This window comes from Xenopus laevis, chromosome 9_10L (assembly GCF_017654675.1).
Source record: "Xenopus laevis strain J_2021 chromosome 9_10L, Xenopus_laevis_v10.1, whole genome shotgun sequence".
NCBI classification, from domain to species: Eukaryota; Metazoa; Chordata; class Amphibia; order Anura; family Pipidae; genus Xenopus; species Xenopus laevis.
In genome coordinates, this window is record NC_054387.1 from 121,180,471 (window position 1) to 121,207,040 (window position 26,570).

General features: G+C 39.4%; 1 protein-coding gene across 5 annotated transcripts; it reads right to left on the reverse strand.

Moving 5' to 3' along the window:
- Positions 1-526: 526 nt before the first annotated feature.
- On the reverse strand, positions 527-25,920 carry hagh.L (hydroxyacylglutathione hydrolase L homeolog). 5 transcript variants are annotated; one of them, XM_018234609.2, is made up of 10 exons: positions 25,750-25,920; positions 18,366-18,553; positions 17,960-18,024; positions 16,634-16,751; positions 14,238-14,346; positions 12,464-12,567; positions 9,686-9,787; positions 7,531-7,610; positions 7,111-7,195; positions 527-822 (listed from the first exon to the last, which is right to left on the reverse strand). In XM_018234609.2, exons 1-10 carry the CDS (start codon positions 25,823-25,825, stop codon positions 802-804), a joined length of 948 nt encoding a protein of 315 aa, XP_018090098.1. In that variant the 5' UTR covers positions 25,826-25,920; the 3' UTR covers positions 527-801.
- Between the last annotated feature and the right edge of the window lie 650 nt (positions 25,921-26,570).

A 26,570-nucleotide genomic window follows, 5' to 3' on the forward strand; every position in this document is an offset into this window, starting at 1 on the left:
AGATTGCAAGCTTTCGGAGCACCAAGGCCCCTCCGTCAGGCAAAATACAAATGAAAACTAAAAAGGCACAGCATATATTCTGTTAGATCAGTGAAAGGGATTCATGGGCAATAAATTAGGAAGTTACAGATAGATAAAAGATCAATTGTAGAGAAAATACAATGAATTAGAGTGGGTTGTAAATAGTCCAGGGGTCTGGATTCAGTTCCCCATGACTATATACAACCCACCCTAATTCCTTGTATTATCTCAGAATATCACTGTCTACATCATAGTAAAAGTTTACTCAAAGGGGAAACAACCCCTTTTTTACATGGGGTGGATTTTTTTTATTATTTTGTCCATACTTTGCATGCAGGGCAATGTCCAGGGGGGCAACAAGCAATTGTTTTATTTCCATATAGTTTAGCTGTTTTTTTTGTTTTTTTATCTACAGTTTTATACATTTATATGACTGTACCAGAGTAAAGAATTAATAGATTTGGGATTTACCCAGTGTCACATACATATTATAAGATCATTAGTGAACAATTTGGAAGCCAGTTTATTAGGAAAGCATTTTTCACAGATACATTGCAATTGGCAAATTAGAATTCACAAACTATTATGATATGACAAAATCAAATAACAAATATATTTCCAGTGAAATGAATGGGTAGATGAATTATCCATAGTTGTATTCTTTCTGGCAGCATCCAGGTCCTCTTGGATTATGGGTAAGACTGGCAGTTACTTGAGGATTGAAGAGACGGACACCTTGCAGAAGTCGAGTCATTTTATAGAAGGAACTGGCAGTTGTTACTAGAGCCGGGAAGCTGAGGGCTGCAGGAAGTTACTTAATTAGTAGATAATAGAGTGCACATTATACAAGGGATAGATACAGGGCTAACGGGAGGCTCGGAGAGATTTGTCTGTCCTACAATAATTGGTCTAATTCTCATCCTGTAGTTAAAGGCCAGGGCACAGAGTGTTATTTTGGGAGATTAGTCCCCAGCGACAAATCGCTTCTTCTTCTTTGGGCGACTAATCTCCCCGAAATGCCATTCCCGCCGGCTAGAATGTAAATCGATGGCGGGATGGCACTTGGATCACTTTGGTTTTCCGAACTTTCCTCATGAGGCGACTTCGAAAACCAAAGCGCTCTGCATGCCATCTCCCCGAACTGCCATTCCCGCCGACTAGAATGTAAATCGCCGGCAGGATGGCACTCGGATCACTTCAGCTTTCCGAAGTTGCCTCACGAGGAAACTTCGGGCAACTTCGGAAAACAAATTGGCACGTGTGCCTTCCCCCAGGCAATTTTCATTTTATCCGGCGGAGGGCAGGGGGAAGGCAGTTCGGGGAGATTGTCGCCAGAAGAAGAGGAGATTTGTTGCTGGGGCGACTAATCTCCCCAAATCTGCTCGTGAGGCCAGACCCTTAGGGGCTGCTGAAACATTAAAGGACCAGTAACATCAAAAAAAGTTTAAAAAATGTGTTAATATACGTTGAAAAAAACACCCACCAAGACAAATTCAACTTTAAAATTGCAAAGCCATTATTAAGAAATAACTTACCGAAACGCGGCTTCCGCTCCTCTTCAGAAAAGGCGATCCATCGTGTGGTGCTCAATTTCTCCTACCTGCCTTCCTTCCTTATATAGCCACAGAGGAGAAATAGAGCACCGCACAATGGATCGCAATTGCCTTTTCTGAAGTTTCAGTTGAATTTGTCTTGGTGGGGTTTTTTTTCAATGTATACTAACAAATTTTCTAAAAAATTTTGATGTTACTGGTCCTTTAAACTAGGGGGGGTGCAGAATATGTTTACTATCAAGGAAGTGTTTGAACAAATTGACAGAATTACTAAAGAAGATGAATGTGTCTATTTGTCCAAATGTGGTCGACTGCTTTTGAGCAGCTGAATATATGAATAAAACACCCAGATACTGTAGTTAAAGGGGCGGTTAACCATTACGTTAACTTTTAGTGTGTTGTATAATGGCCAATGCTAAGCAACTTTTCAATTGGTTTTCATTATTTCTTTATAGTTTTTGAATTATTTGCCTTTTTCATCTGACTCTTTCCAACTTTCAAATGAGGGTCACTGACCCCATCTAAAAACAAATGCTCTGTAAGTCTAAAAAATTATTGTTATTGCTAATTTCTATTACTCCTCTTTCTATTCAGGCCTCTCCTATTCATATTCCAGTCTCTTATTCATATCAGTGCATGGTTGCTAGGGGAATTTGGATCCTAACAAACAGATGGCTGAAAATGCAAACTGGAGAGCTGCTGAATAAAAAGCTAAATAATTCAGAAACCACAAATAATAAAAACCAACTGTAAATTGTCTCAGAATATCTCTATATCTCTACATCATACTAAAAGTTAACTCAAAGGTAAAGAGCCCCTTTAATCCCTGATGCAAATAACATGAGGGGAAACAACATTTTGGACATATTTTCTTCTGCACTGGACAAAATTTATTTCCCCAATATGAAAGGATTACAATTTTTTTTTTTAACAATAATTGTGCTACTGCTTGTAAAAACAAACAACCCCAATTCTCTGCTTTACAACTGTTCTCACCAACAAAAGTAGAGAAGTTTAGAATGCATAACAGATATAGGTAATCTGTAAAATATATCCTTATAACTGGTGCGGAGTTATAATCAGTTCATAGTGGTAACTGAACTTGCTTATTATAAGAAAAGTTATAGAATAAGTTATGCTATGCTTTAAAAATATAAGGATATAGGTGGCCTACAGACTTTTTATGGACACAGAACCCCTCCGTGACTTCTTATATCCTTATCATTTACAGTAGGGGGTACATTATCCCTTATAATACATGAGTGATACTCAAAGCTCCCTGTATAACTCAGCCTGCAGCCTTGTGCCTTTATATGGTCACAGAACCCCTCAGTGACTTCTAATATCCTTATCATTTACAGTAGGGGGTACATTATCCCTTATAATACATGAGTGATACTCAGAGTTGAGTGATACTCAGCCGTGTGCCTTTATATAGAACTCTTTGATGAGTTTGATTCTGCATTTCAGGAATAAAGAGATACACTTGAAAGAATTCCCATATTTATTTCAAAACATACATACATACATCTTAAAGAAGCAGATCGATCATCTGAGAAGTGGCACAAAACACCACAAATATGCGGCACCCAAGCCATGAAGCCTATATTATCGGTAGCTAATGCTGAATACATCATTTTGCAGGAGCTGGGGGTGTTTCTAAGCCAAGATTGCTTGAAACAAGACAATATCATAATGACCTAAATAATATCATCACCGATATGGAATATGTGGGAATTGGCTTTTTCTGCTTCTTGCTTCTCTTTTATTAAATATGTAAATAGAGTAGATTTGCTTTTTATACATTCTATTAACTGCCCCTAATGCTGGAAGCCCGGGTATCACCCGCATTATTGCAACATCCTCAGACTCTCCTGCAAAACTGCCACTGGCCAAACGGCACAAGGTGTTTAAAGAGTTTGTTCACCTTTAAATTAACTTTAAGGGGCCCATTTACTTGGAGTGAAGGAATAGAATAAAAAAAAACTTTGAATTTCAAATGGTTTTTTTTGGCTACTTCGACCATCGAATTGGCTACTTTGACTACGAATCGAACAATTCAAACTAAAAATCGTTCGACTATTCGATCGTCGAAGTACTGTCTCTTTAAAAAAAACTTCAACCCCCTACTTCGCCACCTAAAACCTACGAAGTGCAATGTTAGCTTATGGGGAAGGTCCCCATAGGCTTTCTAATGTTTTTTTGGTCGAAGAAAAATCGTTCGATCGATGGATTAAAATCCTTTGAATCGAAGGATTTAATCATTCGATCGAACAATTTTTCGTTTGATCGTTCGAACTATTTGCGGTAAATACTTCTATATTCGAAGTCGAAGGATTTACAATTGGCAGTCGAATATAGAGGGTTAATTAACCCTCGATATTCAACGATATATAAATCTGCCCCTAAGTATGGTGTAGAGAGAGACAATTTGTAATTGATTTACGGTACATTTATTATTATTTGTGCTTTTTCAGTTATTTAGCTTTTTATTCAGTTTGCAATTTGGATGCTAGGGTCCAAATTACCATATCAACCACTCATTGATTTGAATAAGAGACTGGAACATGAATAGGCGAGGCCTGAATAAAAAGAGGAGTAATAACAAGTAGTATTAACAATAAATTTGTAGCCTTACATAGAATTTGAAAGCTGGAAAGAGTCAGAAGAAAACCTATTTAAAAAATAATGAAGACCAATTGAAAAGTTTCTTAGAATGAGCCATTCTATAACATAACAAAAGTGAATTAAAAGTGAACCACCCCTTTAAATACTAAACGGTCAGTCCCCATACATACTCCTCCTTACATTCCTCACCTTCTAGAAGATATTATTGTTCTTTTTGGCTTATAATTAAATCGTTCCCTGAATTTTTCACAAAGCACAGAAATTAAAACAGTCTATCTATATTATAATATATATATATATATATATTTGTTTAGACAAGATGCCACAAGGCGTTGCAGTGGTTACAGAGGGTTAAAGACAATCCACTGGGCACTGCCTTTGGCTTCTATACATTCAAGTAAAGAAAGAATAAGTCACACAAAATCAATCTGATATTTAGGCTGAGCAAACGCTGCTGGTATAGAACACAGGGCTCACAGGCTCAATGACTAATCCATGGTGCAAGCTAATGGGCATGAGCACAACGAATAGTCCTACTCTGTACTCTTACATTAGTGCATCTAAGGCAGTACCTAAAAGGAGAAGGAAAGGTTAAAACTAAGTAAGCTTTATTAGAAATGTCTATATAAATACACCAGTAAACCCTCAAATTAATGCTGCTCTGAGTCCTCTGTCAAAAGAAACACCGCATTTCTTTCCTTCTATTGTGTACTCATGGGCTTCTGTATCAGACTTCCTGTTTTCAGCTTAAACCTCCAGGGCTAGGGCTTGAGCATGCTCAGTTTGATCCTCTCCCTGCTGTAATCTGAGCCCAGAGCTATGAGTGAGCAGGGAAGAGACTCGGGCAGGAAGTGATGTCACAGCAAGCTAATATGGCACCTGCTATCCTAAACAAACAGAGCTTCTAGAGCTATTTACTCAGGTACGGAAAAGCATTCTGCAGAATAAATATAGCATTCCAGCTTGCACTATTGTGGCTAATCTATTGGCAATAAACTGCCTCTGTAGCTTTCCTTCTCCTTTAAAGGGCACCTTTATTATTATATTGTCCCCAGCCACAGGTGCGGGCTAATAGAGCCTACTAGAGTCCTGCAGTGGGTCGGGTACCCGCGGGTTACCTGCAAAAACATGTGGTACCCTGCGGGTTGCAGGAGCGAGTATAGATGCGTGTCGGCAGTTTTTCGGGTTCGCGGGTCTTCTCAATAGCAAGTTTTCCTGAAAAATTATGTCACTTCCGGGTTTACAATGGCAGCATTTCCTGTTTTACTCCATTTTTAATGAGGTCACCTCCGTGTTTACAATGACAGCACTTGCTGTTTCTTGTGTCAGCAGGTCGCAGATCGGGTTGCGGATAAGGTACTGCGGGTCGGGTTTAACAAATTGGTTCCACGCAGGACTCTAGAGCCTGCACTCTGGTTGGGGGCAACAGTATTTTTTTTTTTTTCTTAAAAATTGCCCCCCAGCAGTGCTAGGACACTCGCACTGGGAGGCAACGGCGATGTCGAACATATCGCATGCACATAATGACATCACGCACATGATGAGTAAGTCACTCATTGTGCCCCAACGGGTGGCCTAGCGCTGGCGGGGGAAAATCTTTTTTAAAAGAACTACTGTTAAACCCAACTAGAGTGCAGGCTGTATTAACCTGCACCTTTAGTTGGGGATAATATTTTTGCCCAACTGGTGCCCTTTAATATGCAGATATTTGTTTGTGATTGGCTCATAAGAAAGGGGTGGGGTGTACACTGCGTCCCTCGCATGTACCCGCTGATAAACCCGGAATAAGCTGGAAAATGTTGCATCTTACCCCAGGGGAGCCAATGACAAGAAATATGCCAAGATAAACCTTTGTCAGTATATGAGCCCTGATATTTAATAATAACAATTCAAATGAAATGAGCCAACGAGACGCATGAAACTATTAAACAAAAAGCCCCACAATGCTGCATTTTTGAAGACAACAATTAAAGATTTTTGGCAAGTCTGCCTTTCCTAATCTCATTATTATATATAAATATATATGGGTTTATTATGCACCAAATCCAGGATTCAGCCTTTTTCTGCAGGATTCGGCTGAATCCCCAAAGAATAAGTAGACCTTTATAATAAGTGAATGTAAAATGAATGAGGGTGCTAGTCTAAGCACTTTTACAATGTAAATTAGTTTTGTCTTTTTTTAATTCCAAGATATTAAGGGATACATGTACTGTTAATATGAATGAATTTTGTTACAACAGCGCCACCTGCTGGTCATTTTCTGACCACCAAGTAGTCAAGGAAGTTGTCAGGAGAAAGAAAGAGGCTGCTCTGATGTTATTCTGCTTAGGAAAGATTTGAGAAAGGTTTCTAATTTTATTCCTAAGCAGAAAAACATCAGAGCAGCCTCTTTCTTTCTCCTGACAACTTCCTTGACTACTTGGTGGTCAGAAAATGTTGTAACAAAATTCATTCATAGTAACATCACATGTATCCCTTAATATCTTGGAAATAAAAATAAATAAATAATAAATGTACATTGCAAAAGTGCTTAGAATAGCCCCCTCATCAATTTACATTAACCTATTTACTTATCCTTTAAAATCACATCCCCTACCCACCCCGATTGATATCGGAAACCCCAAACAGGTATCACCCAGGGAAGGAGAACATTCTCACCAAATACATAAGCCAGGGATCTGCCCAGTTTTTCGACCAATGTTTCTCCTCTGCTTTTGCAACTCAATGTCAAAAAAAATAAAATAAAAAAAAAAAAAATGCTCTAAAAGGGGGAATTTTCTTTTTTAACATAAAATAATTAGTGCTAGAAAGGATCATCCCACAAAATTAAAAAAGGGGGGGGAAATGCTGGTGGTGGAGGCAAAAAGCAAATTCTGTGTGTGGGGGGGGGGTTTCAGTCTTTTGGCACCTTGAAATTATCCTTTTCCTTACGGATTGCTCCCATTGTAGAGATGGGGTCTTGTTCTCCAGCATGTTCCTGCACAGACTTCTCTCTGTCGACACAAATATATTCACAATTATAAATAGTAGTACCCCTGGAACTATAGCAGGGTTACTGTTACCCCAATGTTTCTATATATCTGTAACCTTGTTATGAGCTAAGGGGGCCCAGCTTGAAGGTCAGTTAGGGTGAGATTTGGGGTGAGTGCTTATTTGTACCCTGGGTACCCCTGGAACTATAGCAGGGTGACTGTTACCCCAATGTTTCTATATATCTGTAACCTTGTTATGAGCTAGTTAGGGGGAGATTTGGGGTGTGTACGTGTCCTGGGTACCCCTCAAATCAAGAAGTCAGAAAACGTGTGATGTAAGTAACGCCTACACATACCTCACTCTCATAAAAGGATTAAATGTAAATTCTTCGGCAAGTGTAGAAGGAATAGTAGGTTCTCCGTTGTTGTAAGTCTCCTAAAAAGACAAATAAAAATAATTTGTAGACCCCACTAAGTCAATCCCATTTGGGTACTGGCCATGCTGAAGAAGTTCACTGCACTTAGAATACGCACATTTCCAATATATACTTATTACAAGCTTTCAAACATTTAACTTTTTTTTTTTTTTTTTTAGTTAATATAATGGCAATCGAAGCAATATCTCTATCTGCTATTTTCCGAACTGACGATTCTGACTGCTGAAACAATGTAGCAGAAGTCAGACTTGAGACTAAGCTTGGAAGGCCATGTGGAAATTGGGGTCTTGGCTAAAGGAAGGCTCCAGCAGTTAGTGAACAGAATTGTAATGGACAGACCAAGAAAAAAGCAGCGTTAATGCCCAAGTGGTTTGCCTGGGTGCAGTGCCAATAAATTATCCATAACTACTACATGAAGGTCCGCACTCTCAGGACTTATAAAAATCATAATATTTATTATAAATGACTAACGTTTCGGCTATTGTCCCTATACAATAATATTCACGTGTGGATGGCGTGGGAGTATGTCCCGCCTATAAATCTTCAATGATACAGATATCGCCCCACTTATATGAATATATGTGCAATAGCCCCATCTGTGTAAGTTAAAATAACCCCGTGTCAATATCGATGAAAGGAAAACGTGTGCCAATATATCAAACCTGTATGATCATTACTTACTTGGGGAGTATGTAAGTCTAGTTTTGGTTTATGTGTGGATTTTAGATAATTAAGTATTTAAAGTGAATGTACTAATTGTATTTGAATTACTGATCATGTGACTTTTACCAGCTGTTTGTTCCCGCCACGGTGTATATTTAAGGCAGTTTAATGTTCAGTTTGTTACTTTGAGAAAGGGACCTAGCCGAAATGTTAGTCATTTATAATAAATATTATGATTTTTATAAGTCCTGAGAGTGCCGACCTTCTTGTAGTAATATATATATATATATATATATATATATATATATATATATATATATATATAAAAAATATATATATATATATATATATATATAAATATAAATATATATATATATATATATATATAAATATATATATATATATATAAATATATATATATATATATATAAATATATATATATATATATAAATATATATATATATATATAAATATATATATATATAAATATATATATATATATATATATAAATATATATATATATATAAATATATATATATATATATATATATATATATATATATATATATATATATAAATAAATATATATATATATATATATATATATATATATATATATATATATATATATATATATATATATATATATATATATATATATTATATACATACACATGTATATGTATATACATGTGTATATGTATATACGTGTGTGTGTGTGTGTGTGTGTGTGTGTGTGTGTGTGTGTGTGTGTGTGTGTATATGTATGTATGTACATATGTATATATATGTATATATATATCTATCCTCCTCTGTACTATGCCAGGCTCATCAAGAAAATGCACCCTTAAAGGGGTTGTTCACCTTCCAAACACTTTTTTCAGTTCCATTGTTTTCGGATTCTTCCCCAGCAATAAAGACTTTTTCCAATTACTTTCCATTTTTTACCATTTTTCCAAAATCTAAGCGTAAAGTTGAATGTCTCTGGTGTTTGAGTCTGGCAGCTCAGTAATTCAGGTGCAGATTCTGAACTGTTACAATTTTGCAACATTTAGTTGATCCATTTCTCAGCAGCATCTCTGGAGTATCAGCAACTATTGTATCAATTCTAACAGCTGTCTGAAATGAAACTCAGGGATTCTGCTCAGCAGGGACAAAGATAAGAAATGTATCAACTTAATGTATCAATTTAGAACAGTTTACAGGGTCGGTGACCCCCCCCCTCTCAGAACTGCTTTAGAAGGTTAAAAATGTAACTTTCATACTAGAAAAATGGTCACACATAGAAAATAGAAAGAAATTGGAAAAAGTCTTTATTTCTGGTGATCTGTCTGAAACCAACTGAAGGAAGTTTAGGAAGGTGACCATTCCATCTAAATCATCATAAAGTGAAAACTATAGTTACTCACCTTCGCCCAAGCCAACTTTTGCTTTATGGCGTCATTGTTTGGTTCCACGTGCCGAGCGAATTTGAGATTGTTGATGGTGTACTCATGACCGCAGTAGACTCTCTGCAGGAAACAGCAGGTGGAGCAAAAGACGGAGTTATGATTTCATGTTCACTTTATAGATCAGAGTTTATTTTAGAGACCAGGTTTAGAGGCTCATTTTATTGACAGGGATTCACACAAACAAGCGATTAAAGACCCCAATACACGGGCCAATAAAAGCTGCAAACAGACCGAGTCGACAGCTTATTGGCCCATGTGTGGGGCCCTCCAGCAGGCTTCCCCGCTCGATATCTGGCTGAAAGTCGGCAAGATGTCGATCGGGCTGGGTAAAAAAAATCCCATCGGATTGCGGCTGCATCTGTTCATTGATGCGGTCCTGCAATCCGACCTCCTGTATTACCTCCATTCAGATCCGATCGTTGGGCCCTCAATGTCGGCATATCGGGGAGAGATCCGCTTGTTTGGTGACATTGCCAAATGTATGGCGACTTTAAAAGGGAACTAAAGTCTAAAATACAATAGAAATGCTGTATTTTGTAAACTAAACATAAATATGAACTTACTGCACCACAAGCCTAATTAAACAAATAATTTATGTTTTCAAAGTTGGCCGCAGGGGGGCCGTCATCTTGTAACTTTGTTATACATATCTGCAAGACCAAGACTACACACATGCTCAGTGTGGTCTGGGCTTCAGTTGGGAGGTTAAGCTTAGGGATCGTCATAAATTATCAAAACAGCACAAATAATATCTGCCAGAAGCCGATACAGCAAGACTGATTAATAATCAGAATATACAGACTGTACTGGGCCTGTGGATACAAATCTCTACACAGTCGCCGGCTGCTTTACAGGGAAACAAACAAAGCTGCTCGAGGTCAGGGAAGTAAGGTGGGGGGGCTACCCCTTACCGTTTAAAAGTATGATAGTTTCCCTGCAGAGCAATTAGGGACGTTTCCTATCGGCAGCTGTCAGAGCAAGTAAAATGAAGGGGGAATTTCACTGCCTTCAGTCCAGTTTCTTATAAAAACGGTGCACATTTTTTAATTGAAGTATATTGGAGATAGATTTCTTTTTCATTAAAGAAAGTAAAAATGTGATTTATTTTTTTGCCTTTACATGCCCTTTAAGTCTGTTACAGCAATGCCTACCCTGAATGAACTCAGGTGTCTGTTCTATTCCTGAAAAAGTTCAGTAAAGCGATGCTTCCCGGCACTGATGTGCAGACATTTCCATAGAACTCAAAGGGGGGGAGGGGAATTCACAAAAGTGGTGATATTGAGACAAAATAAAAGGAGATAAAAATGACGGATTTCCCACCAAATTCACCAACCTCTATCCCCACTTTTGTGAATTTGGCTTTTAAACAGACACTTTTCCAATTTTGTCTTTCACACAACATTTTAACGACATATTTTCGGAATTTGCCTTTAACTCTTACTAAACCGGTCAGCCAGCCATCAGATTGGAATTTCGGGGGAGGGGGTTTATTTTACCTAGAAAAATTAAAAAAAATTTCCACAATAACCTGGGCTTTCTAAATCTGCCGACGTGTTTGTGTAATTCCACTTCTGTAACAAGAAATTGCTAATATTGCCTCATTCATTAAGATAATACAAGTAAAATGATAAAAGTGTGAGTTAAAAACTTTTTACTTATAAAATACACTTGTTTTTGTTTAATCAGTGTTTTACTGGTTTTGTTAATAAGACTTTTAAGCCTATTGGGTTACGGTCCCCATAGACGCAAAGATCTTTCATTGGTGAAAGATCGATTTCAGTGCAATCCGAAATAATTATCGTGAAGTTAGTGGGATTTGAACGATCGTACATCTTACGATTTTTCGGCCGACATCTGTCAGGAAATTGATCGGCCAGGTCAAAAAATCTTTGTCGGTCCCAGTGCAATCTATCTATGTTTGCAGGGCCAAGCAGTCAGCTCCCCTTTGTTTTCCTGGCAAATTGGTCTTTTTAGACAATTCGTACATTTAAACGATCGTTTCAAGATAATCGCGGTCTCACGATAATGAAAAGTGGATGCATCAAATCCACTATTTTGGTTCGGCCAAACCCCCGAATCCTTCACTAAATATTCGGCCGAATACCGAACCGAATCCGAAGGGGAAACGTTTGTTTTGTGACAAAAAAATCACGCAATTTCCCTCCCGCCCCTAATTTGCATATGCAAATTAGAATTCGGTTCGGCCGGGCAGAAGGATTCGGCCGAATCCAAATCCTGCTGAAAAAGGCAGAATCCTGGCCCTGATTATAAAATGCTAATCCATATTAATATGATAATTCCCCAATGGGGCACCTACAAGAGGTGTGAAATGAAGCTGAACCAAAGCAGAGCAGATTCGTTCACAATTATATCGGACTCATGGGGAAGATTTATACTGAACTTTACTCCATTTTTAAAATGTTGGGAGAAAATGTTGTTTGAAATGTCATTTTTGATCCATTATTAGGTCGTCTGAAAGTCAAATTCATAAATTAAAAAAGTGTCCGTAAACTGAAATCCACTAAAAAATGAAAGTGGCAGTTGGGTTGGAATTTAAGTGGATTTCTGTTTGTGAATATGTCGTTTACACCAGTTTACCACCACTTTTACTCCTAAAATTGACTCTCTCCACTTTTGTGAATTCCCCTCAAAGACAAGCAGAAATGATTCAAGTTTCCCTAAAATACTGAATTATCAAAACAAAACAGCATTATCTGCAGTATGAGAAGCGTTTACCGTTTGAGGTGGGAGGCGGCCTAAAACCTCAATCAAAGCTGCGTACATCTCCTCCGCTGTCCCTTCGAAGAACTTCCCGCATCCTGCTACAAAGAGGGTGTCACCTGCCCGGAGAGAACACAGGAAACCTAATAATTGTCTTGATCTAAGGGAACAGTCACTGCAATCCCATTATGTGCACCAAAGAAGCCTTGGAGGGTGTTGGGTTAATATTTCATGATGATTCTTAGACTTCTTCTACCTGGAACAGCTATCGCTTAAAGGGGTGGTTCACCTTTAAGTTAACTTTTAGGGGCAGATTTATCAAGGGTCGAATTTCGAATTTAAAAAACAAATGCTCTGTAAGGCTACAATTTATTGTTACTTTGTATGCCTCTCCTATTCCAGTCTCTTATTCATATCAGTGCATGGTTGCTAGGGTAATTTGGACCCTAGCAATCAGATGGCTGAAACAGCAAACTGGAGAGCTGCTGAATAAAAAGCTAAATAACTAAAAAACCACAAATAATAAAAAATGGAAACCAATTGCAAATTGTCTCAGAATATCACTCTCTACATCATACTAACCATTGATTTAAAGGGATGGTTCACCTTTTTGTTTACTTTTAGAATGTTATAGAATACCAATGCCAAGCAACTTTTCAATTGGTCTTCAATTTGTCTTTTTTATAGTTTATGAATGATTTGCCTTCTTCTTCTGACTATTTCCAGCTTTCAAACGGGGGGTCATTGACCCCATCTAAAAACAAATGCTCTGTAAAGCTACAAATGTATTGTTATTGCTACTTTTTATTACTCATCTTGCTATTCAGGCCTCTCCTATTCATATTTCAGTCTTTTATTCAAATCAATGCATAGTTACTAGGGTAACTTGGACACTAGCAACCAGATTGCTGAAACATCAAACTGAAGAGCTGCTAAATAAAAAGCTAAATAACTCAAAAACCACAAATAAAAGAAAAATTGCAAATTGTCTTAGAATATCATCCTCTACATCATACTGAAAGTTAACTCATAGGTGAACAAACCCTTTAAGTACTAGAGATAGACAAGTAATACAATGATTTAACTAGGAAGGCGCTGAATCCATGATTCCGGTGTGATTGTAATGGAGATTGAAAGTTCTGGCGGTTAAAATAGTTCATAAGAGGCAAATCTCTGGGATCTTGCACAAACTAAAATACAGTAGAACCCCCATTTTATGTTTTTCAGGGGAACAGAAAAAAAAATTATGTAAAATCGAGGAAGATGTAAAAATCAGGGAAATGTGTTATGCATAATATATAGGTGGGACCACAAAATAATGTGAAATGAGGGAAAACTTAAAATCAGGGATGCGCAGAATCCACTATTTTGAATTCACGGAACTCCCGAATCCTTTGCGAAAGATTCAGCCCAATACCGAATCCTAATTTGCATATACAAATTAGGGGTGGGAAGGGGAAACCATTTTTTACTTCCTTGTTTTGTGACAAAAAGTAATGCGATTTCCCTCCCCGCCCTGCATTGATTAGGATTTGGCCGCACAGCAGGATTCGGTCGAATCTCAATTCTGCTGAAAAACGCGGAATCCTGGCCGAATCCTGGATTCGGAGCATCCTGAGTAAAATTTAGCTTCCACTCTATGTTGAACCTATTGCATTTTGGATTCTGACAATTTGACTGTTGTATTCAGCCAAAATAAAAATAAAATAAAGATTCTTCCAACAATTATTTACCAGTATTGAGAGTAAAAACACCCCCCCCCCCACCCCACGTTTCTTTTACTCTTTACCTGTGAATAGAGCTGGCGGCTCTGTGCTGTTTGGCTTTGTGACATAGTAACAGATGTGCCCCGACGTGTGACACGGGGTATAGAGACATTTCACATGGAGTGACCCCACCTAAAAACAATACGAAAAATTGGCAATGTGAAAGACGTTCTATTTAAATGAAAGATATTTACATGCAAACTACTCATCCTGCGCGGGTCCATTTTTTGGAGTCCTGCGACCTGGACCTGCATTCTTACCCGCTACCCAACCCGCAAGTAACTTATCTGCAACCCAGACCCACTGACTATCAAGAATCAGGAAGTGCTGTCATTGTTAACTGGAAGTGACATCGGAAGTAGGCGTGCTCAGAAAAAAAGAGTAAAACAGGAAGTGCTGTCATTGTAAACCAGAAGTGACATCATTGGAAGTAGACGTGATCAGAAAAAAAAAAAAAAGAGAGTAAAAATCGCTATTGAGAAGACCCGCGTCTATACCCGCACCTGGAACTTCTACACGCAACTCGCAAGGTACCGCAGGGTTTTGCGGGTAACCCGCGGGTACCCGACCAGCTGCAGGACTCTACATCAAACCCACATAAAAGCAAACATTTCAATAGTGGAGAGCAAAAGGAAGCATAATGGCTATTTCCGTGGTACTAAAGTCTAACAATACATCACCGTATACTACAGCAACGCCAACCAATGACCTAATCTGACACTACTTGTTACTCGCAACTGCCGCAAGCAGATTATTATTAGTGACCCCTTAAAGGAGAACTAAACCCCCTTGCTAATAAAAACCCCTACTCTCCATAGTCCCCCCTCACAGGTGTTCACACAAGTAAATGCTACTTAGTTAGTAATTATCTCTTTATTGCTTAGCCATCTCGCGGGGGCCATCTTCAGTGCTTTGGGAAACTTCAGAAAGTAAGCGGCGTATCAGCGCAGTTGTAGCAGTATCCCGGTCCCGAACAACTGCACATGTGCCAAAAGCTGCGGAAATTGCCAAAGGGACCCAAAGATTCCCGAAGCGCTGCAAGATGGAGCCTGTGAGCTCCGCTGCACTGACTCTGCAAAGGGTAAATGACCAGCTTTTTGGCATTTACTTGTGTGAACACCTGTGCGGGGGGGGTACTTTGGAGGGTATGGGTTTTTATTAGCAAGGGGGTTCAGTTCTCCTTTGAAAGACCAGTAACATAAAAAAATTTTATTTTTTTTTAAAAAAAAATGTGTTTATACATGACGGGAAAAAAAAAACACCAAGACACATTTAAAAGGAACAGTAACGTCAATTTAAAAAAAAAAAAAAAAATTGTTTGTATAGAACGAAAAAAAACAAAACACCAAGACATATGTAGCTTTAAAATTGCAAAGTCTTTATTTAAAAATAACTTACCAAAACTTCGCTTGCACTCCTCTTCAGAAAAGCCGACGGCGACCATCATGCGGTGCTCGATTTCTTCTCCCTGGCTATCTGCTATAAATGCAGGGAGGAGAAATCGAGCGTCGCACGATGGATGGTCTCCGTCGGCTTTTCTGAAGAGGAGTACAAGCAGAGTTTTGGTAAGTAAAGACTTTGCCATTTTAAAGTGACATATGGCTTGGTGTTTTTTTTTTCATTCTATACAAACAAATTTTTTAAAAAAATAAAAAAAATTACGTTACTGGTCCTTTAACCTTAAATTCGCAAAGTTTTTATTAAGTTTTATTTTTATTAGCCAGGGAGGAGAAATATAGAGCGCCACGTGATGGATCGTCGCCGTTTCTGAAGAGGAACGCAAGCAGAGAATGGGCAAGTTATTTCTTAATAAAGATTTCGCGAATTTAAAGTACAAACAATTTTTTTTAACTTTTTTGTTACTTGTCCTTTAAAGCGGACCTGTCACCTATGCATAAAGAAAAAAAAAAAAAACCTGTATAATGAAAGTCCTTTGCAAATCCAGCACAAATTATTTTTTTCATTAAAACATCCATACCCGTTATAAATTTGTTTAAATATCTGAGCTGTCAATCAAATATCTGCCCCGCCTCTATGTCTGAGGCATAGAGGTGGGGCAGTCAATTACTTTCACTTTCCATCCAGCGCTTCCTACATGTCACTGCTCTCCCCACGTTACCCCTTTCCTCCTCAGGCTCTATAATTGTGTAGGGCTCTGTGTATGGGAAATAGATTCCCCCATTTTGGTGCAAACAAAAGATTTTGGGGTGATACACAATTTTAATCTTAATAACAGTGTCCACAAAATGGCTCCTGCCCTTAGTGCTGTGATTGTGTAATTCTAAGACTGAAGGAAACAAAATGTAAATAATATATAGAGTAAGTAAAGTCTATTTTGCTCAACTAACATGATAGAAAAAAAATTGGAATTATTTCTTAGGGTGACAGTTCCCCTTTACAGTGGATCCACCAAGCTTACCTGGAACGTGGTTAGATGGGATACTTTCTGTGTTAGTGCCCCGATTCTGCTGTCCCCTCCGTATACTTTTACACCAGACACCATCTTCACAAGTTTCTCATTTCCACCAGCATGATCCCTATGGAATAATGTTGTACCTGTTGTGATAACGTTTTATCCCCACGGATGCTCTTCGTATTAAGGAGTCCCCACCAAAAACTTTAAAATGTGTTCCAAGCTCAAAGCGATTCGGTCATGATTTTTATGATGTAGTTTTTATGTCTAAATCACACGGTTACACTGCAAATAATTCACTCTACCATCTAAAATGTCATTCCTGAACCAGCAAGTGTATTTATTTTAGTTGTAATATTAGTTTCTCCACATCAATGTAACTGAATGTGTCTCAGTGGGACCTGGATTTTACTACTGAGTGCTGTTCTTAGATCTACCAGGCAGCTGTTATCTTGTGTTAGAGAGCTGTTATCTGGTCACCTTCCCATTGTTCTGTGGGGGGGGGAGGTGATATCACTCCAACTTGCAGTACAGCAGTAAAGAGTGACTTAAGTTTAATCAGAGCACAAGTCACATGACTGGGGGCAGCTGGTAAACTGACAATATGTCTAGCCCCATGTCAGATTTCAAAATGAAATACAAAAAAATCTATTTGCTCTTTCGAGAATTCTGCTCGAGAAGCACTATTAACTGATGCATTTTGAAAAAAAAAAAAAAAATTTCCCCATGACCGTATCCCTTTAAAGGAGAAGTAAAGGTTAAAATGAAGTAAGCTTTATCAGAAAGGTCTATATCAATACACCAGTAAACCCTCAAAGTAATGCTGCTCTGAGTCCTCTGTCAAAAGAAACACCACATTTCTTTCCTTCTATTGTGTACTCATGGGCTTCTGTATCAGACTTCCTGTTTTCAGCTTAAACCTCCTTGCCCCGGGCGTGAGCATGCTCAGTTTGCTCCTCCCCCCCCTCTGCTGTAATCTTAGCCCAGAGCTAGGAGTGAGCACGGAGAGACTCAGGCAGGAAGTGATGTCACACCAAGTGATGCCCCCCCCCCCAATGGCTGCCCTGCTTTGACTCGCTAAAGAAATAAGAAATGTAGAGGATTTTTGGCATAAAATTGGAAACTTGTGTTTGACAGCCCCGAATGATCATGTGAAGGTCCAGCTGCCCCACGACACTAGAGACATGATGTAACTCAGAGACTACATGTGATGCAATCAGGCAACTCCAACTGATCAACTTGACCTGAACCAAGTCCTATCACCGTTAAAGGAAGCGATGTGTTTGGTCACAAACTAAAATACAAAATATAGATTTAAAAATGGCTCCCTACCAGTGATGGTGTGTGGTGAGGACAGTGGTCAGTTTAACTCCATGTTTCTTCACTGCGTCCACAACCTGATGGAGGAGAACCAGAGCCTGATAAATATCTTGCAGAATTCCAGGGGCGCAACTACAGACGACGCATCCTCTGTAGCTGCAGGGGGGCCCCATGAGGCCCTAATTAATAAGCAATGTAAACATATATTGGTAAAACAGGAGCACCTCTAGATATGTTGGAGGCCCTAAAATGTATTTGCTGGGGGCCTGGTGTCATCTAGTTACTCCACTGTGCAATGTTCTCAAATTATCAAGCCCCCAAACTGGTTTAATCTCCAGTTTCCATCAATCTCAGACAACAAGTCCGTGGGAACTGCATTTGGTAACAATTCACTACAGGATTGGGGTTCAAGGTTCACCTTTTGGGGCTGCACGGGATCCACAATAGCTGCCTCTTTGCTCTCCTCGTCGATGAGCAGGTACATGTAGTTGTCGGTGAGGGCCGGAAGCATCTCGATCTTCATGGTGGACTGAGAGACCACTTTGGAGTTTCTGAGCTCAAAGGGTGTTTGATTCTGCACCACACTGGTGCCTAGATAGGCCGAGCCTGTAACAATAAAAGAATGAAAGATAAAAGTAATGGTAAAATTAATTCTTATTGGTACTAAAACCGCAAAGTTATAGGCTGTAGGGTTGCAAAGCAACATTTGGTGGTTACACTGGCCAGACTGTACTGCCGCATGGAGAGAGCAGAATGAAATCAACAATATTGTATTACTGCTATATAACAAGCGTCTGTTAATCCGAGACCTCTAAGGTAACAAGTTGTGCCACCTGATAAGAGTCCTGCGTGGAATCAATTTATGAGACCTGGACACGCGACCCCAACCCGCATATTTACCCACTTTGATTCGCTACCCAACCCACAACTGCCTTATCTGCGACCGACCACCATAAACAGGAAGTGCTGTCGTTGCAAACCGGAAGTGACATCAAAAGTGGGCGGGACAGAAAAAAGTAAAATGTAAAATTTTAAAAAGGAGTAAAATATAGACAATATAACATAAGATAAGAAGTTTAGATGAGACCCGCAACCCAACTTGCACCTGAAATTCTACCTTCATCCCGTAGGGTACCAGCTTTTTTTGCGGGTACCCAACCCGCTGCAGGCCACTTGCTATTACAGAGCAATGACATTTGACATTGGCCTATAGGGCCTCTGTGCAATCCACACTCAACTCATATTATTAAGTACAGCCTGTGGGTCACCTATGGAAAAGAACACCAGTATCCACTGGGCATCATAATATACACAGCAACCATCAAACTGGGCCTGTTGCCTGCTTATGGTTCTCCAAATGGTTGTAATGCCCCCAGCCTCTACTAGGTTTCAACAGACTTTTCTATAGGAGAATCAAGTGAGTTGCCTTAAAATAACCTCATTCCTAGTTTCCTACTCTGATTTGAAGACCATCTTACCTTATACCGGAGCAGTTTGGCCTTATTGTAGATCCATGTTACTCTGCTGCTCAGTATCAGGTGTCTTTTTCCAGTTTGTCCGGAAATAAACCTGTCCTACCTGTTCTGTACCAGTCTTACTGTCTGGTCAGTTACCCAGTCCTTACTAAACCAACCCAAATGACCAATGGTCCTCACAGTCCAATCAGGCCCTCCTGCCAGTGGCCAAGTCCATCAGTCCTAACACATACGTAGCTCCTGCCATTGGGCAACTCCATCAGTCCTAACACATACGTAGCTCACTGCACATGCTCCGTGCTGCTGTCACTTACTGAGCTTAGGGACCCACTCACAATATACAGTACACATAGAATAGAAATGTCACAATATAAGGCTGATTAGTAATTAATACAGATAATTACTACATGGCAGCACAGAAACCAGTGCAATTGGCATCAGAACGTAATAATCAGCAAACCTGTAGCATCAGCTTATATTACAGGGGAAGCTCATTTTCTGCTGGATAATTAGTGACGACCCCTAAGTTTAGCTTCTAAACAGCTGCTCAGAGCCCACTGAGCATGTGAGTGTCACAGACACTTTCCAAGATGGTGACCCCCTGTTACAAGTTTGAAGTCCTGGATCATTGCTGCTATTGACAAGCTGAAACTTTAGCCTCGTGCAATAAGTTCACTATATAAAACATGGTATTTATAGCCACATTCGTTTTTAGGGTTTAGTTCTCCTTTAAAAAAAATGAAAATACTTACAGAAGACTAAGGAAAGTATCCGCAGGGGATTTTCTGTCTCTCACGCGCTAGTGGTTCCTTTATGTGAAGCTGTAGCCAATATTAATCTATGTAAGGCAAGACCGAGTTGTTTTCAAACAAATATCAAGTAAGTTGCAGGCAGCTATGACTACGAGATCTCCTCCTCCCGAGCTGGTTTTGCCACTGACTCAGCATTTGTAAAGGGACAGTAGTGAGCTGTGTGCCACACCTTCCTTTCCCAACACGTTGAATAATAAAGGGACGCTGGATTGATCACAATGTAATTAGTAGGTTCCTGCAGGGAATCGCATTTCGATGCTCGTGTTGCATCTTGTTGGCTGAAGTGATCGCTAGCCAAAGGCACGGAACCATCTTTCTGAGCCAAACTTGGGCCACAAAGCTTACACTCTATTACAGACAGTGCTCCTGAGCTCAACCAGTCACAATTGTCCACAAATAATCTTTTTTTCCTCCCTATCATTCTCTTCCTCAACATCTGAAGATCCAGAAACACTGGGAAGCCAGTTACTGATTAAAGGGGTGGATCACCTTTAAAATTAACTTTTAGTGTGTTATAGAATGGCAAATTCTAAGCAACTTTTCAATTGGTCTTCATTATTTTTTTATAGTGTATTAGTTATTTGCCTTTTTATTTGGATTCTTCTCAACTTTCAATTGGGGGTCACTGACCCCATCTAAAAACAAATGCTCTGTAAAACGATACATTTATTGTTATTAGGGATACACCGAATCCAGGATTCTGCCTTTTTCAGCAGGATTTGGCCGAATCCTTCTGCCCGGCCGAACTGAAACGTAATTTGCATATGGTATTCGGAGACAATATGCAATTTGTTTCCATTTTGTATTATTTGTGGTTTTTGAGTTATTTAGTTTTTTTATTCAGCAGCTCTCCAGTTTGCAATTTCAGCAATCTGGTTGCTAGGGTCCAAATTACCCTAGCAACCATACATTGACATGAGTAAGAGACTGGAATATGAATAGGAGAGGCCTGAATAGCATGAAGAGTAATAAAAAGTACCAATAACAATACATTTGTAGCCTTACAGAGAATTTTTTTTAGATGAGGTCAGTGACCCCCATTTGAAACCGGAAAAGAGTCAGAAGAAGGAAAATAATTCAAAAACTGTAAAAAAAAAAAAAAAAAAAAATACATATTGAAGACCATCTGAAAAGTTGCTTAGAATCTGCCATTCTATAAGATATAAAATGATATGTCTTTTCTGAAATAATCAATTTGTTGTTCATGTGATAAAGATCCGATTCAATGTTCATTTTGTAACAATTCCCCTTTTGGATTAAGAGGCAGATCTCCACTGTGCAAATATTGTGTAGCCGCCATAGAGTGCAATATGCTGATGCTCTAAAAATACTTAATAATAATAATAATACTTACAAGCCCTTCCCAAAGCAGCTTTCTACCTTCTACAGCTGGAGCCGACTCCAAACATTCCGTAGCAGAGACATTACTAGAACAAGGACCAAAGGTTGGAGATCACAGCACTACGGCATGTTGTAACATTCTTTAAAGGGCAAGTAAAGGGCACGTTTAACACTGAGTGGCTGAATTAGTATTTTGTCTGTGCCCATGCTTCTTAAACGGGTTTGAGTTAACTATTATAGTATGATGTACAGAGTGATATTCCGAGGACAATTTGCTATTGGGTTTTATTTTTTATTATTTGTGTTTTATGAGTTATTTAGCTTTTTATTCAGCAGTTTGCAATTTCAGCAATCTGGTTATTAGGGTCCAAATTACCCTAGCAACCGTGCATTGGTTTGAATAAGAGACTGGAATATGAATAGGAGAGTCCTGAATAGAAAGATGAGTAATAAAAGTAGCAATAACAATACATATGTAGCCTTACAGAGCAACTGGAGAAAGCTCTGTAGAACATAATGGTGTTATCGGTTATCCACTATTTAACCTGTGCCATATAGACCTTTTTTCAATTTCCACCATGACTACACAGCAGCTTGTTTATATAAACTATAGTAGTGTTTCTGAAGCAAACACATCAGTTTTACCAGTGCCGGTCAACACTACATGATATTTTCATTACTTTAAATTCATTTTTCTGTGTAACTGTTCCTTTAAGGTCACATGACATTAAAGTTTTGGATTTGGTGCTAGGTCATATGAGGGCATGATTTATATTTTAACTTTGCAGCCCCTAAGGCTATGAGGAGACCCAGTTCTCCTGTATGGTTAGATCCCAGTTTTCTGGAAATAGTTGTTCTCTGCTCATTAGCAAATGTGAAAGTGATGAGACAAACTAAAGGCAACCAACTGGTCCCCCCACATTCCAAACACATCTGAACCTTGTCTACATGGAATATCTGCCAATCACTTACCTACCCCAAGGTCAGTACATACTGCAACTGACAGCCTCCCAAGCCATACCTCCCAACTGTCCCTTTTTCGGAGGGACAGTGCTTTTTCTGACAGCTCAACCTGCAGTCCCTCATTTGTACTGGAAAGTCCCTCTTTTCTCTGCACTGAACAGCCAGAAAAAGAAACAAAGTTTCTCACTTAATTGCTTTTTAGCAGAGAGCACAGAACAGCTAACAGGTGCAGATAAGATACTTTGTAACAATTTTGAGACACAAAATAAAAACAGTTTAGATAAGGAGAAATATTTTCAATCTTTCATAACTTGCCAAATTTTGTAAAATAAACATGGTAATTAGGGGGTGTGGCCACGGAAAGGGCGTGGTCAAAAAATGTCAATGCGCTACATGCAAAATATTTTGTCCCTCTTTTTACTTCCAAAATGTTGGGAGGTATGTCCCAAGCAACTAACTCATGGGCAGGAAACAGACTTTTTCCCATAGCCATGTTTCCACAAAGCTCAATACTGACAGTGGAGAGTTGAGTACAATACTGACAGTTAGAGCATAATGTCACAACAACACCACAAATACAGGGACCAAATAATCACTTCCCACAAAGCTCAATACTGACAGTGGAGAGTTGAGTGCAATACTGACAGTTAAGGTGGCCATAGACGTAACAATTACGATCTAGTAATTCATTTCAATACACACGTGTAGAGCTGAATAGTCAGATACACAGAAACAATAAAATTTTCTGTCCAGCCTGATCGACGAGCCGACCGATATCCAAGTCTTCTGCCGATATCTGCTCTTTTCCCACTGTACACGCACCGAATATCGTATGAAAATTCGTTTAATTTAATATTATCTGTGCGTTTATGGCCACCTTTAGTGCATAACGCTACAATACCATAAATACAGGGACCAAGTAATCATTTGTTCTTCTCTTCCACTGACTGGTTGAACAAGCAAAAGGACAGTGGAATGAAAGGTTCTCTTTAAAGGAGAAACAAACCCTTAATAAAAAAAACCTACCCTACATAGCCCCCCCATCAAATGCCCCTAACTCTTTACTTACTCCTCTGTGCAGATTCTGTTCAGCGGAGTTACGGGCGCCATCTTAAGTCGCTTCGGTAATCTTCGGAATGAGACCGGCGTATCGTTGCATGCGCAGTTGGAGCAATGTTCTGTTTTGTGACAACTGCGCGAAACTCAAATCAATTCAACGTAGCTGAAGATGGCGTCCGTGAACTCTGCTTGACAGAATCTGGGCGGAGGGGTAAGTAAAGAGTTAGGGGCATTTGACGTTTGACGGGGGGGGGGCTATGTAGGGTAGGGTTTTTTTTTTTTACTAAGGGTTTGTTTCTCCTTTAATGGTACATTAACAACACAATACAGAATGGCTTCATCAATATAAATGTATATACAGTAACCTGCAACTGTAAAAAAATATATACATTTATACTCCAGGATTTTAACCTTTCTCACACAAAGTATTTTTATTTGTAGCTGCAGGAAGGAAACAGGGGCTTGTAACTAAGATAACATACAAAATAAGAATAAAGACCACTATGATATAGTAAAAGTGCATGAGAGCTGGGCTTACAGGAGTAGTAAACCCTACTGTATGGCTCATCCAAACGGTACTCAGTTGTTGCTGGACTACAAATCCCAGAATAATGTCACATATAATAAAGGTTGAGGCATGATGGGAGCTGTAGTCCAGCAACATCAGGGCTGTATTCTTAAACTGGTTGTTCACCTTCAACTTTTAGTATGACGTAGAGGGGTATTCTGAGACAATTTGCAATTGGTTTTCATTTTTTATTATTGAAGGGTTTTGAGTTATTTAGCTTTTTATTCAGCAGCTCTTCAATTTGCATCTTCAGCAATCTGGTAACAAGGGTCCAAATTCCCCTAGCAACCATGCATTGATTTGAATAAGTGACTGGAATATGAATAGGAGAGGGTGTGAATAAAAGGATTAGTAATAAAAAGTAACACTAACAATACATTTGTAGCCTTACAGAGCATTTGTTTTTTTATAGGGATGCTCTGAATCCAGGATTCTGCCTTTTTCAGCAGGATTCGGATTTGACCGAATTCTTCTGCCCAGCCGAACTGAATCCGAATCCTACTTTGCATATGCAAATTAGGGACAGGGAGGGAAATCACGTTACTTTTTGTCACCAAACAAGGAAGTAAAAAATGTTTCCCCCCTTCCCATCCCTAATTTGCATATGCAAATTGAGATTCGGTTCTGTATTCGGCCGAATTCTTCATGAATGATTCGTGGTTTCGGCCGAATCCAAAATAGTGGATTCGGTGCAATCCCTAGTTTTTTAGAAGGGAGTCAGCGACACCCATTTAAAAGCTGCAAAGAGTCAAAAGAAAAGGGCAAATAACTATAAAAAATAAATAATGAAATCCAATAGAAAAGTTGCTTAGAATTGGCCGTTCTATAACATAATAAAAGTTACATTAAAGCTGAACCACCCCCTTTAAAGCAATATTGAGAAATAAAGCTTTTCCCCAAATCTCCACAGCCAGCAACTGCTTTAAAATGCAAAAGAATCCTCCAATGAGAATCCCAGCTGATCTGTATCAATCTGGCTCCATGTTCTTTGTTCCTGCAACTGGAGTTGGAAGCTTAAAGCAGAGTTTCCCAGCACTGAACAAGTCTGTCCTTTATCCCCATGTTTGATTCCAGTGTCATATAATGAAGAAATAAATGACATAATTATCTCTATATGTAAGATAACAGCAAGATGCCTGACATGGTGCTGGGAATCAGCATTCTCATTGGTCACTTCTTTTGCATTTATAATGAAGCAGAATTCTCATTGGTCAGTTCTTTTGCATTTATAATGAAGCAGAATTCTCATTGGTGCATTTTCTCTGTAATGATGTTTTTCTATACAACACTAGGGGGCGCTGTGTGAAGACATATCTGAGTTACACCATTTAATACTAAAGTAAAGGCTGCGACTGAGTGCTAGCTCTGCTGCCCAGTGAGAGGCTAAATCACCTGCACAAAGTCAATTATAATTTAATTTAGCAAATAGTTTCCAGGTGGAGTTGCCCTTTAAATACAAGTTCCAAGCAAATGTTGCAGCAGAACAACAACTCTCAGCATTGTGTGACGGCTAAAGCAGGAGGAGGGCCGCCAGTGCCTTATAGAAGGAGTGAATGGGGTCGTTCCTGCCCTACAGCCACATACCGACTCTGTAGCCAGCCGCAGCACCCAGGAAGGACAGTGCGCACCACAGACTTCTCCTGCACCCAAACAGCATCATCGTGAAGAGGCGGGGCTGCACAATAGCCAATTGGAACAGCTTCTCGTTGCGGGTGAGTTTGCCCACGCGCGTGGGTTTTTAGCTGTCTCGCCTTTTCAAAGGCAGCCAATCAGCAGCGAGATTTCGACTGCCAACCTCAACGCAAGTATGAACACACGTTGCCAGCCGCGCTGACGTCTACCAAACACCAACCAATCAAGGCGCCAAACGCCTTGCACGTGCCGGAAGCGCAAACGTGCCTCCCGCCATGCATCGTAATGGCAAATGCCAGTATGTGTCAAAACGACAGCGCGTGTCAATAACAACTAACGCCTCAAAAAAAACATAATAGAAAGACATGGAGACATGAAACAAAGGACTGGGAACGTTATCATTTTTGTTAAGAAATGCGTTTGATTGCCATAGCGGGAATAATTCGAAATGCGTCCTATTATTTCGTTGTGAAGCCACGTTGTTCGCTTGAAAAGTTTGTTGCCCCTAATAAAAATGGCCGCACTAGCACTGTTACGTCAGCCGGTGGCCCGCAGAGCGAAAGCGTGCGTTCCAAGGACGAGAAAGAAGGCGGGGTCACGTAATTAAGCCCGTTCTGTTTATTGCGAACCTTCTATCCAAGGCCCAGGTCGGTGCTGTAGACTTATTGCTGCCGTTCTGGGTAATTAATTTTGAGAGAACATTTCCAGGCGTTATGGCGTGTGTCAGGGCTCTGGAGCACGTGATAGCGACCAGGGAGCTTGAGTGCAGTTTC